Source organism: Bison bison, unplaced genomic scaffold (assembly GCF_000754665.1).
Source record: "Bison bison bison isolate TAMUID 2011002044 unplaced genomic scaffold, Bison_UMD1.0 scf7180017864487, whole genome shotgun sequence".
In the NCBI taxonomy this organism is placed as follows: domain Eukaryota; kingdom Metazoa; phylum Chordata; class Mammalia; order Artiodactyla; family Bovidae; genus Bison; species Bison bison.
The window spans coordinates 7874798-7888836 of NW_011495047.1; the positions used below are offsets into that span (position 1 = coordinate 7874798).

The 14039-nt window shown below is 54.3% G+C and overlaps 1 protein-coding gene across 1 annotated transcript in view; it reads right to left on the reverse strand.

The window, feature by feature from the left end:
• ABCC10 (ATP-binding cassette, sub-family C (CFTR/MRP), member 10) overlaps positions 1-13379 on the reverse strand; it is a 20635-nt gene extending 7256 nt beyond the window's left edge. Inside the window, 12 exon segments of the mRNA XM_010863237.1 lie at positions 74-227; positions 666-860; positions 1028-1105; positions 1802-1991; positions 2412-2510; positions 3834-4005; positions 4752-4831; positions 6588-6697; positions 6925-7081; positions 7720-7947; positions 9197-10415; positions 12979-13379. Coding sequence (XP_010861539.1) covers positions 74-227; positions 666-860; positions 1028-1105; positions 1802-1991; positions 2412-2510; positions 3834-4005; positions 4752-4831; positions 6588-6697; positions 6925-7081; positions 7720-7947; positions 9197-10415; positions 12979-13139 — 2843 coding nt within the window. The 5' untranslated portion in view covers positions 13140-13379.
• Positions 13380-14039: the final 660 nt, after the last annotated feature.

Consider the following 14039-nt stretch of genomic DNA (forward strand, 5'->3'; position numbering starts at 1 on the left):
GTAACGCCAGCCCCCAGCTCACTCCCTGCCCAGGAACCAATGAGAGCCCTAGACCTGGGGCCCAGCCACTCACCAGAGGCTCCCGGGGGAGAAGAGGAGCAGCTGGGCGGACAGCGGCCCCATGGAGCCCAGCCTGGTGGGGGCCAGCGCCTCCTGGGAGCTATTCTTGGCTGCCTTCAGCTCAGAGATCCAGTGGGAGAGCCACCAGTCGGCTGCGTTCCTGGTGGCTGGGGGATGGGAGAGAGAAAGCTGCCGGACAGACTCACCTTCCTCGTTCCATTCAGACACCCTGTTCTGCCCTCGACTCTGGTTTCTACCCTCCTTGGCCCCCAGCCCTCCCGACCTTGCCACCACCGTGTCCTCACTAGTGCACGCGTCTTTCCTGGGCCCATCACCCTTCGGCTCTGGGGACAGCGTGATCTTGAATCTGCAGAATGGGAAGTCAGCCTTTCGGGCAGGTCAGAAGATGGCTACGGAGCCCACCCTCCCTGCCCCTCGCCAATCACCGGGACTCTCAGAATTAGGGATGTGCCTCTGGTCCCAGCTGCTGCCCACACCTGGTGAGCCTCTGGGCTTTGTCACGATTAGCACAAGGTGAGGGGAGTGACAGGGACCTAGGCAACAGGGCTGGTAGGGGAATGAAGGCCTGCAGAGATGACTCCTACCTTGCATGAGGAGCAGAGAGAAGAGGATGGCAAGAGCCATGCCCCAGCCCACGGCCCTCCAGTACGCGCGGTACACATGGAAGGCCACGGCGCCCTCCTTCTTGCTTTCCTCCTGTCGCAGCTGGCCAGACGCGCTCTCCTCCACCTCCAGCCCCTCCTTTGTCTTCTTTGGGTTCTCCATGGACGAGGCTGTGGCTGCGAGGATCGGAGAGGTGGCGGGTTGTGTGGGGGTGGGAAATTCAGCTTATAGGATGATAGCCGAAAACCTCAGTGTTTTCAAGGGCAGGCAAGCTTCCTAGAAACCTGTCTCCACAAGCGTGGTGGGGAAGAGCAGACTCTTTCCTCTCACCCCCAGACCATACCTGGGTCAGACTCTTGTCCATCCTCAGCCCAGGCTCTGGGGGCAGCTTGTACCAATGGCAGGATCTCAGAGGGAGGCCCTGGAAGGCAGCAGGAGAGATTAGGAGGGGTCTACGTGTTTCTAAACGTGTCAGCCAGTCTACCTTCCATGCTCTTTGGAACCCCTACCTGACCTCCCCTAGCAGGCCTCTGCCCTGGACCCCCAGACCCTGAGCAGAACCGTCAAGTTCGGCCCTCCCTCTGTGTCTGGATCAGCAGAGACAGAAAACGTCCACCCCTGGGAGGACAGTTATGGCCACCTGTGAGCACCCAGTCCTCTCACTACCGCTGGGCTTTCTCCTCATACTTCCTGCAACTCCTAACACTGCCGGAGCTTCATTTCCTCCTGCTTCTATCTAGTGAACCTGCAGATGGTCACGTTCCTCTGGATAATAACCCATCAGAGTTTCCGTGTATCTGTTTTTAAATAAAATGACTATTCTAAACCTGACTCTCTCTTCTCTGAGGACATCAGACTGCCCTCAGAGATCCTGGGCCTCTAGGTTTCCCCAAGCCCCCAGTCCCAGATCCATGGCCCCTTTCCCTCCTGCTCTCTGTCCTTCACACCAGTTCTGTGATGGCAGGAGAGGGCCTCCCGTCAGACAGAAGGATGAGGGGGACCCAGGACACACATGGGGCGGGGGGCCGAGTCTCCCCTTGGTGATCCATCTGTCGCACCCTGGCAGGTGGCTCCCTCACTCAGCCCGGCTCCCGCCCGGCCTGGTGGCCCACGTTACCGGCCCGGACGAGGCGCCCAGCCTCCAGCAGCAGCACCATGTCAGCCCGCTCCAGGTACTCAGTGCGGTGGGTGCACAGCAGCCGCGTGGTGTGGCTCAGCGCTCCCAGGATGCACCTGTGCAGCAGGTGGGTGGCCACGTCTGCATCCACGGCGGCCAGAGGGTCGTCGAGGAGGTATAGCTCCTTTTCCTGGGGAGGGGGGTGGGGACACCTTGGGCACCAGGTCCTCTGGCCAGAACCCAGACCTCTCCAAGCATGTGATCTTGAGGCCGTCAGGCAGGAGGGTTGAGGGGAACTCTGGGGGCTACCCCTAAAGCAGTAAAGAAGGAAGTGAGACCAGAGGGTGGATTTGCCTCCAGTAAAGTGAGGCCAAATGCTCAACTGTGCTGGGTTCTAGTGCCTCAGGCCACATAATGCTTTCCAAAGGGTCTTTAATGCTGCCTTGAATCAGCAAAAGGAGGATGGGATGGCCAAAGGACCCATACCTTAGCAGCATGGAGGAGGGAGGGAAGAAACCGGATGCTGATGGAAATATCTCCACACCACCCCCCAACCCCCCAGCCAAGCTTCAGAGTCCTGAGGCTCCAGACACCTCTGTCTTCAACTTACCTGGTAGACAGCACGAGCCAGGGCGATGCGGGCCCGCTGTCCCCCGCTGAGGGTCACGCCTTTCTCCCCCACCTCCGTCTGGTCCCCAGCAGGCAGAATCTGACAGGACAGGCCTCCCAGTGTTGGTCAGTGAGCTCCCAGTACCTTCTGCCCCATTTCCCATCCCTCCATTGGGAAGAAATGGCGGGGGTGAGAGAGCCAGGGAGTTTGAGGAGACTGAACTTAACTTTGGGGTGTCGGAGCCAGAGGGGGCAAACCTCAACTCCAGCAACACCAAGCATTTGTTGGACACTTTCTATTTTTCTATTTTGGCCATCCCTTGTGGCATGAGAGATCTTAGTTCCCCAACCAGGGATCGAACCTGTGTCTCCTGCAGTAGAAGCACAGAGCCTTGAACACTGCACGGCCAGGGAAGCCCCTGTTGAACACGTTCTATGTGCTGAGCAGTTTACATGCATCCTCTCACCCAACCCCACAGCAACCTTATGATGTTGATACTATCTCATTTCACAGGTAAGACCAAAGCTCAGGGTACATACGCTGTCCAAGGTCATTCCATAGCAAGTAAAGGGCAGGACACGAATGCAGATTCTTAACCACACGCACTACCCTGACTACAGGTAGTCACACTCACTACCCTGCCTTTTTCACAGGCAAGGATGAAAATGGGCAAATTCAAAGTGAAACTTCCCTAGGCTTTTAGAGGAGGAAGGTACCTGAACCTCCCTGTGGCCTGGGGAGTGGTCTCCTTTGCTAAGGGGTCCTCATGCCAGAGGAAACACTTGTGGTCTACCAGACAGTGGCTTCCCTGAGGGAAAAGCTTTGTGATTCACCTCTTAGCGCTCAGAGCAGTTCCCTGCACCCAGGAGACATGCGAGAAATGTCTCCAAGGTAGAAGCAAATGAGAAGTGGACAGAGGATGTCCCACGGTCAGTCAAAGGTCTTCCTTTCCAGGGATGTTCCACATCTACCTGGACAGGGTGGTGCTGACTACAGTCCTGCCGGGGAAAAGTCAGGGGACAAAGCTGGACTCTCATTCCCCCTAAATTCAGCATTCTGGATGTAGGGATTCTAGTGCCTTGCCAGACTTCTCTAGAATGACCTTGACTCTTCCAGGAGGAGGTAGGGGAAGGCCTCTTGAATCAGAACCATTAGCCAGATCTACAGAGAGCTAAACCTCATGGGAAACCCGCCCATAGTCTCAGAGACCCTCAGAGTTCCCCCGGCTGCTGTGTGGAGCACCTGGTCACCAGCCCCCACCCTTGCCAGGTGCTGCGCAGACATGGGACACTCTGCGAGGACCATAGCCTGGCGGCCAGTCCTGGGTAAATGACGCCTGAGCACAAGCAACCCCTTCCCAGAGAAGCAAGTCTCTGACCTGCGGTGTCAGGGACATGGGGAAGCGGGTGGCCAGGCACTCACACTGAGGTCCTCATCGAGGGCGCAGGCCTCTAGCACTTCCTTGTACAGCTGGGCGTCAAACGTCTTCCCAAAGAGAATGTTGTCTCGGATGGTGGCAAACTGGATCCAGGGTTCCTGGGTGGCCAGGCCGAAGCCTTTGGACAGCCCCCACACTGCCACCTGCCCTCGGAGCCTGCAGAGACCAAGGCCAGCAGTGTGGGGGGCCGGCTCCCTGCTGGTCCCCTCCCGGCCCAGCCCCTGCCTCTCAGAAGCCTCTCCTGATGGCTGTCTTTTGCACGGGGGGGCCCCCTTCATGTCACATGACTCTCTAGATTGGCAGCCACTGAGATCAAGGGGTCCTGAGGAGGCTGGAGGCCCCCTGTGGACCGGTAGGGTAGAAATTGCTCTTTGACTGCAGTCAAAGAGCTGTCAAGGTCAAGGTGCTCAGAAAAGAGTGTGGCCAGCGCCCCGCACGCGTTCACTCTCACAGTGAAACAAGTAGGCCCTCGCTCACTCCTGTTCCTCTCTGGACCCCTTCCTACACACTCTCTGAGAGCAGCTGATTTAAGGTGTTTCCATTTATTCCTTCACTCACTGTTACAGTACTTCTAACACTCTGCAGTGATGGTTATGCTGCTGCTGCTGCTAAGTCACTTCAGTCATGTCTGACTGTGCGACCCCATAGACAGCAGCCCACCAGGCTTCTCCGTGCCTGGGATTCTCCAGGCAAGAACACTGGAGTGGGTTGCCATTGCCTTCTCCAGTGATGGTTATGAGAACCTACTCTCGACTGCCTTTCCCTTTCCAGACTGGAAACTCTCCCAAGAAAGGGACCAGGTCTTGCTCATCTGGGCATCTCTGGCCCCTAAAATGTAGCAGGGGCCAGGGAGGCGCTGGCAAAGGGCAGAACTAAGGACGGGGGTGCCAGCACTTGCTTACCTGTGCAGCTCTCCGGTGATGGCAGCCAGCAGCGAGCTCTTCCCGCAGCCCACCTTCCCCACGATGCCCACCAGCATTCCCTGCGAGGAAGCCACATGCATGAGTGTCAGGCCTCTGTCCAGAGGTCCTGGGCTGCCAGTCACCGCATGGAGGCTTCTCTCTAGGCCCCAGTTAAGCCTGAGGGGAAAGATTTCCCCGGCCCACAGACTGAGGTGTGCCTCAGTGATTGATGCGATGCTGGCCCCAGGGGAGCAGGGTGTTTTATTCTCCACTCAGAGAAGCATCAGTTTCACTGTGTGAAGAGCCTCTGGAGAGGAACAGTGTGCCAGAGAGATGGGAGGAAAATTGCCCTTGAACTTTCCAGGAAAGCACTGAGACAGGCAACTCAGGATGGGTACAGGGGAAGGAAGGACTGCAGGCTTTGGGGCCTGCATAATGGGCTGGCTAAGCCCACTGCAGCCAGACTTCTAAAGGCTCAGGGCAAAAAGCAATGTTTACACAGATGCCCATTTCTGTGACCTGCAGTTTAAAATTTTCTGTGCTCCCTTCCTTGCTTGGCTGTAACATACATTCATGGAGCTATCTGTGTGTATGTCTGTATGTTCAGTCATCTCCCCCTCTTTGGGATCCCATGGACTGTAGCCTGCCAGGCTTCTTTGTCAGTGGGATTTCCCAGGCAAGAATACTGGAGTGGGTTCACAAAGGAAAAAATTCCTTCTCTAGAAAAAAGGCGGGATCCTAGCAGCTGTCTGTGGTGCCCCACCCTGGCAGCCAGGGTGAGCCTGTCTTTGAGTGGCTACCAGACCAATCTGAGACCTATCCCTGGGAACCCCCCTCCTTCTGTCCAGGGCCTGTAAGTGGAAGGGCTCTCTGCAGGTCTACTTCTGTTTGGGGGAGAGCAGATCCACAGAGAGGGAAGGAGGCAGATCTAGAAGGAGCGAACAGAAGGACCAGCTTGGCAAGTCGAGGCCTGGCTCCGAGCTGCTGCCGAGATCTGTCCAGGCGCTTGACTGTGGATTTTGCAATTCATCTCTATATCCATCTTACTAATTCTTGTTGGCTTAAGCTAGCTCCAGCGGGTTTCTGTGACTTAAGTCCAAAAAAGCCCCAACTGACACGTTAGTAAAATTCCTTTGAAAAATTCCAGCCTTGTCTTGCCTGAACTAAGACAAAAAACAAAACATGTAGCCCAAGCCAGAAATGTGAGCCAAATGTGGTTGAGGCGGTTCAGGAACCGCTGGAGAACACCGGGTTGAGCTGTGGGGCAAAGGGTTGGACACAGGTCAGGGGAGAGTGAAAACTTAGGACTTGGTGAGCAGGAGTTGCCGTCTTGCCAGGAACGTTCTTACAAGTGCTCCTTTGACGATGTGTGCCCCGGTGTGAGTCACAGGGTGTGATGCCTTTTCACCAGCCTAAACAGAGGATTATCTAAACCATTTGCAACATCCTTCTGAGAAGGGGCTGCTGGGGCTCCCCAGCCTGGGGAAGATGCTGGACAAGTTATGGGGTCTGTTCTGAACTTGACAGCCCCTGCAGGACAGAGAGAGATAAATGCAATTGCTGGTCTGGACTAGGTGGTGGACATGAGCGGTCTGGTGACCAGGGATGGATGTGACAGCTCTGAAGCAGCTAAGTGTTAGAAAAATGACATCCTGAGATAAAATCTCTTCACCTCTCCAATTCAAGCCTGCCCACCAAGACCTCTCTGGTCTTCCCCTTGGTAATAAGAGCCACAGGGGGGGCTGCTATGACTGGTTCTGTCCTTGTCTATCCGTCACTGAGCTTCCCTGTCTTTCTTTAGTCTGGAGACTCTCCTAGGGCATTTGACCAACGAACCTTTTTCACTTCGAGGTGACTGATGAAGGTCTCCTGGCTGGTTCCAACTGGGTCCCAGGAGAACAGAGCTTCGTGTAGCTCCAGGGCTGTAGATGGCTCTGTTGGGGGATCTGTACAAGGAAGAAGCCACTTACCTTGGGCTTCTAGTCCACAACCTACCTGCCCAGGGATAGTTTGGCCTCAGTCTTGGTCTGAGGATTCACCCCGGGGAAATGACCACCTGCCCCACCTAGACTCTTCTCCTCTGGCTTCTCTTGGCAGCATCTGTGTACCGCAACTGAGGGGCTACAGATCTCTGCTCCCCTGTGCCAGGTTCTGCCCACTAGCTTCCCATTACCTGGGCTGTAGTAGGCCTGGGGGTCATGGTTGGGAAGGTCGAGGAAACGCTGGATCCGGTCCAGGGACACTTTGGCCTCAAGGAGGCCATTGATCACCCAAGGGAAGTTGTTGAGGGGAAGAATGAGCATGCGCACCAATGCCAGGGCGGTGAACACCTAAGTGGGGTCAGAGGTGGGGGGGGAGGGGTTGAAACATCACCTAAAGCTTAGGAATTATCTGAAGGCCTGCTCTATAGGTGGCCCTGCAAACAGGTCTGTGGAGGGGAGAACAGGCAGCAACAGAACTGAGGGCTTAGCTGGCTGATATTTGGGTTATAGATGGTAGAGGTGGCCACTCCAAGAATATCAGAAATCCCAGATATCCTCCAGGGACCCAGGTCACTCCCTGATAAACACACATGCCCAACTCACGCTCATGAGACCTTCTCAGAATTTCTAAGGGGCAACATCTCCCGGCTAGACCCAGCATTCGATCCATCCTGCACAGGATCATGAGTTTTTCCCCCAGGGCCATCAGAATGAGGCTAAGGGGACCTAACCAGAAGTTGGGGAGGAAGAGGTGGGGAAAAGAAGTAATTCCTTTGCAGAGGGAAGGGTCATATATCCGAGGCCCCAGATGAAAGGTCCCTTCAGAGAACTTTCCTTCAGTAGGGGAAGAAGGCAGACAGGGACCCTCCACTCCTCCTTCCCAGCAGCACGAGGGCCCTGGCCCACCCCCCACTGCATTGCAGTCTCTCTGCTGCTGCTTCCGTCTCACATCTCCCTGCAGCCATCCCCCCATTTCTGGCCCTCACCTTGGTGGCAGTGAGCTGGTGCCCCATGAGGACATAGGTGATAAAGATGACAATGGAGATGACGACCGGCAGGGCAGCCCAGAGGTACACACAGGCTGCATCCAGGTACTTGATGACCCGGAGTCGCCCCAGCTCTCGAGCTCGGCAGGCCTCCACGCGGGTCCCCAGCGCCTGCTCCCACCCGAAGAACTTGATGACACGCATGCCACTCAGCAGCTCTGTCACGAGCTAGGGACAGGGACAAGAGAGCAGTGAGAAGTGGAGATGCTGCTCACGTGCGTTCTCCTCTGCCCAGCCTCCCCCAGGCTCCTGGCACGGGATGTCAAGGACTTGGAGCTCCCCTATGCCTCAGCTGGGGGCAGGCTGGAGCTGGAATCCCCCACCTTCTTAGAAGATGAAGTGGTGGAAAGTACAGGGGCAGTGGGGGGAGGTCACCACACTGGGGTAAAAGCACTCCATCCATTAGATGAGGGACAAAGAACCGTTCCCAAAGCCAGAAGATGTGGGTTTCAGGGGCTGATCAACAGCTTGGGTATAGGAACCATTTCTGTAGAAGTACACACCACAGCCCAGGGTTGGGCAGGCTGATAGACCCAAGTAAGATAGGCTAGGGCCAGAGAAGCTCCTTGGATCCTAACATTCAAACATCTCCAGACTGCAAGCCAGGGAGGCACTGGGAGCCTTCCAAGGAGGCCCTAGAGACTGGTCAGTAGCTGTCATGGGTAGGGGAAAAGACCATGCCATACCAGCTATCAGGGACACCCCCTCACCATTAGCACTTGGAGCTATGCCAGTGAGAGATGGACAACTATGCTATATGGACCCAAAGCACATCATCCCCTCTGAAAAGGTACCACAATCACTGTACATTCCAGAACTGACTCAGCCAGACCCTCACACCTAGAGTTGGCCCAGGCAGGGGAGACAGCTGCTCCTTTCCCCATAGCCCATCCCGAAGAGGCAGCTGGGGTTCTCCTAGGCCTCCACATGCGGCTATGGGGCACTCCATACCTGAGATGAGGAGGAGGCTGGAGACTTGGATCCTGGCTCTAACACTAAAATCCCATTTGGGCCCAGACAGCTCAGTTCCCACCTCTCTCAGGGTTGCAATTAGGGCTGCAGAAGCTAATACTATATTACTAACAGGCCACATTAACTTAGTGTTTACTTTGTAACTGGCACTGTGATGAGCAGCATCTTGCACAATCCTCCCAACTGTGCTATGAGGCAAGCTATGATTACCCTCATTTCACAGATGAGGAAACGGGAGTCTCAACGAGGTGAAGTGACTTGTCTGATGTGATTGAACTAGTAAGTGGTAGAATCAGGATGTGAACCCCATCTGTCTTTCTCTAGTCTGAGCTCCTAACTTTTAGAGCACACACTCACTCTCTCAGGTACTGTGCATGGGAGACCTGGGCACCAGAAGGCTGGGTGGGGTCTCTGGATGGCTGAGGGACCCCAGGCAGCCCCTCACCTTAACTCGTGCGTCTTTGTGCTGTAGCATCTCCTGGTTGCTGGCCATGATGCGGGTGGCAATCACTTTGTTGACAGGTACCAGCAGCAGCGCCAGGATCAGACCACCCACGAAGGCCACACCCACCTGCTGGTGCAGCAGATAGAGGGTGATGGCCAGTTGCAGGGGCAGGCCCCAGGCCTCATGAAAGCTCCCAGCAAAGTTGAGCAGCCGCTCAGAGTCAGTGCCTAGTAAGTTCAGGACCTCCCCGGCAGGAGGGCGTCTGGGCCCCAGTTGTAAAGCCTTTCGGTACAGGATGTTCAGCACAGCACCCCGTGCCTGAAGAGCCACCTTCCGAACCTCATACCCATACTGATTCTGCAGCACAGCTCCCAGAACAGCTCCTCCGGTAAGCCCCAGGGCATATAGCAGGCCGTGGCTTAGTGGCTCTCGCCCCTCCTCCAGGAAGCCCACCAGGAGGGACAGCAACAAGGGCCCTGAGAACCCCAGCATGGTCCCCACCAACTTGAGCAGCCCAAGAGCCAGGTAGCAGTGCCCAAAGGACCCATGCAGGGTCCTCCACAGCCGGGCTCCCTCCTGCCATTGCGCCTGGAAGACACGGGCTAGGTGGGTTGGGTGCAGCCTGTGGGGGAGGCGGCAAGTGTCCTGGGGCTGCCGGAGCTCTCCCCGGGCCCCGCGGGCCAGCAACGGTGCCAGCCAGGCGTAGGAAAAGCGGGACAGCCAGCTCTCCCCATCTTCAGCCACCTCGGGCTCCTGGCCCTCAGAGAGGAGGGGCTCATGGGCCCAGGGTTCCCGTGGCTGCCCAGGGACTGCCCAGCCCAGTCCATAGGCCAAGAGAGCAGCCAGCTGCAGGATGAGGAGACACAGGCGGGAGAGGGGCCCTGCGAGAAGTGGAGGCAGGAGTGTGCCTCGCTGGCAGTGCCACAGCAGGGTCAGCACCAGGGCCGGGGCTGGCAGGAAGGCAGCCAGAGCCAAGGCCAGGGGCCCCCGGGAGTGGCCATATGGGGTATGAACCAACACCCACAGGGCCAGGCTGTGGCTGATCCAGGCCATAGCCGCCACGCCCCCTGCCAGCACCTCGAGCCCTGTGGGCCCTGGGCCTGCCCCTGGTGGCAAAATGACTGGAAGCAGGTCGAGCAGTGGAAAGACGGCGAGCAGGACAGAGGTTGTGAGTCGGAGGCGCCAGCCGGGACTGCAGCGTGGAGTGTAATCTGGATACCTGGGGACAAAGGGGGGAAAGAGAAAAGAAGGCACATCACAGCTGACTTAGGGCCCAGAGAGACCTCCAGCAACTCACTCACGGAGGGAATCAATTCCCTTTCCTGCCTTGTATACCTTATTTTCATCCCATTTTATCCTGGAACTCATGGTCTTTTCTCCCAGGAAATCTTCCTGGATTAACCTAATCCATTTTCTCATTTCTCTACCATTTCTGATCATTCTTTCACCACAGAAATAAAAACAGTTCTGAGTTAAGGTTGTACTGAACATGAAGACCCTAATTATAAAACAAACAAATAAAACACACACACACACCTCACCTCAACCTAAATTTCCTACAGATAACCTCTAAGGGGTGAGTTTTCACTTTTACAAAAGTATCTACTCAAAAGAGCCCTTTTGCAGCCATGAAATTAAAAGACGCTTGCTCCTTGGAAGAAAAACTATGACAAACCTAGACAACGTATAAAAAAGCAGAGATATCACTTTGCCCACAAAGGTCTGTCTAGTCAAAGCTATGGTTTTTCCAGTAGTCATGTATGGATGTGAGAGTTGGACTGTGAAGAAAGCTGAGTGCCGAAGAATTGATGCTTTTGAACTGCGGTGTTGGAAAAGACTCTTGAGAGTCCCTTGGACAAGAAGGGGATCAAACCAGTCCATCCTAAGGAAATCAGTCCTGAATATTCATTGGAAGGACTGATGCTGATGCTGAAGCTCTAATACTTTGGCCACCTGATGCGAAGAGCCGACTCACTGGAAAAGACCCTGATGCTGGGAAAGACTGAAGGCAGGAGGAGAAGGGGATGACAGAGGATGAGATGGTTGGATGGCATCACCAACTTGATGGACGTGAGTTTGAGCAAGCTCCAGGAGTTGGTGATGGACAGGGAAGCCTGGCATGCTGCAGTCCATGGGTCGCAAAGAGTCAGACATGACTGAGCAACTCAACTTAACTGAAAAAGAGCCCTTAAATTCACCTGAAGCACTATTAGATGAATAAAAATTTGACTTACACACAGCCTCTATACTCTATTAGTATAGCTTAAACTTGCTGAAGCCTCAGGATATTCCACTCTCTGTCTCTCTAATGGTTGTAGAAAATGGTGTGGATCATTTTTACAGCTCCATTAGCTGAAGAAAAACATCTTTTGAGTTTTGTCTGTATCTTCTTGGTTTGCAAAAAATGTTTTTAATAAACAAAAGAGTGAACTATTTGCATTAAAAAACACTCCCTTTGTTGTTGGCAGGGCTGGGTGACTGAAAATTTTAATTGTAGAGTGAAATGTTTGGAGTTTCCTTTAAAAAGTCCAGTGATCACAGTTATACAAAAGGGTTTATATTTGAGTAAAAGTCAATCTTTCATAATTCTATTTCTTAAGATGCGGGGACAGAATAAGAAACATTGTGAGCCCTTGGAGGCTGGTACACTGGCTCCAAGCCTGGTCATTAACCAGGTTTATGAACATGGGCAAGCCGCTTCTCTGCATCTCATTTTTCTCATCAGCACAGTGAGCAGTAAGGAGTCTGGACCCAAAGCCCTCTGAGAGTCTTTTCTGTCTGAGATTCTGGATCTCTCTTACCCATTTGAGCAACTTGCAAAGAGTCTGTTAGGTGAAGTGAGATAAACATAATTTCTATGGATTACATATTGGTCTTTCTTGCCTTTTCCTTACACCGTGAGTTCTGAAGGGACTATGCCCATTTTAAAAAGATACTTGTCTCAGCACAGTCGGTCTCCCTCTGTGCCATCTCCAGACTTTTGTCTCTGCATAAGGGACAAATCAGGATTCCTCCAAGACCAAGCAGATCTGAAGCTACCCAAGGAAGGGATTCGCCATCCCTGTAACTCATCTTAAGTAAGGACGCATTTGTCCGTTGGACTAGACAAGTTAGACTTTCCTCCTGCCTTAATCAGTAGCCAGAGTGAGATTAATTTTACCATATCCAGCTATACAGGAACTAAGCACAAAATCAAGGTGAGTTCAGCACCTGCATCTTATAGCCCCAAATGGAGGAAGGATTAAGGTTCTAATTTTGCTCTTCTCTTCTACCTACCACTTCCTCTCCAGATGAGTACCTATGCTTTTCTTGGCCTAGAAACACTGAAGTTTCCTAGATGGCAGGGGTGAGAAACTGGTCTAACAACTTCAGCACACATTAACCTTTTTGGCTTAAAAACACTGTTCACCCACTTTCGTCTCCAATTCGTGACAACTGTGGTTGGGCATCTGACAATCTACAAAAGTGATAATTGCTACCATGCATTGGGCCTTTAAAAATGTAAAAAAAATAAAAAATAAAAAATAAAAATGTGCCAGACTCTGCACTATATACTTAAATGCATTATCTAATTTAAGTTTCTTAACAGTGCTATGAGGCGCAGGGGAAACAGGTTAACTTGCCCTCAAACAGACACAATGCTGCAAAGTGGTAATGCCCACATTTTATTCTCCTTTTTCCCTAGAGATCTCACTATTTCGGTTACACTTCCGCGGAGACGTGGGTTTCGAGTGAAGTCTGCAGGCACATACGGACAGATGTCTGCACCTGTCTCTACTCACCTCGGGTGGCCCCAGTGGCAAGCACTGAGCACGGCCAGGAGCGCGTGGGGCAGGGCGCTGAGCACCAGCTGTGTGAAGCAGTGGCCGGTGGTGTCCCCCTCCCACACCGGGAGCGGCTGCAACGCGCTGGTGCCGCACAACCGGGCCAGGAACCTCTCCATCGAGGCCTCACCTGCGGGGAGAGCAGAGGGTGGAGGGAGGGAAGGTCCCTTCCAGAAGGAGGGAAATCCGCGTTCCCAAGGACCCAGCTCAGGCTGGGAACCTGCACCCGAGGGGGCGGGACGCCGACCAGGAAGCGGGGTGGAGCCAGAGTGACAGCGCGACCCCTGACGGACCTCGCCGCCTCCAACCCCGCCCACGAACCCCCGGGACCTTCCCTTGCTTCAGTCTGGAATCTGGACTCCGGCAGTTCTTGCGTTACCTCAGCGGTAGAAAGCGAGTTGCTTTGGCTCCCAGAAGCTGGCGGCTTTCTGTACTGGTCCGCTAGCGGGGTTCCGCTTTTCACCACTCCTGTGTCCCCATCCCCAGAGATCCGGAACGTTTAACTTGAGAAAGCTGTTTTCCACCGGATCCTGAAATCCCGAACACTGGTGGAAGCGAAAGAGCCTGCGGCCGACGTGGGACCCTGTCCAGGCTCGCTTGGCACCCCCTAGAGGCGGGATGACCTCCCAAAGTGCGCACCGACCTTCCCATTCTCAGGGCTTCTGTGCGCGTGCGCCCCACTTTCTGTGGTGTTCTCTGTAACGAGGCGCACTGATGCAGGTCTCACGGTTATACTGCTGTTTACGTGCGCTTCTGCTGCCTCACTTGCAAATGGACTGATCTCAGCTCTAGTGCAGCGTCAGCCATACTCATTCGCACTTGGAGTACTCGCTCCCATCTGTTTACTGTTTACTAGCAGGCACATGCATTTCATAGTAATTCTGAAAGCTTCCAGCCATGCGAAGCTAGACGGGCGAGCTACGTGCCACTTTTTGTTGTTGTTTAGTCCCTAAGTCGTGTCCGACTCTTCGCGACACTATGAACTGTAGCCTTCCAGGCCCCTCAGTCCGTGGGATTTC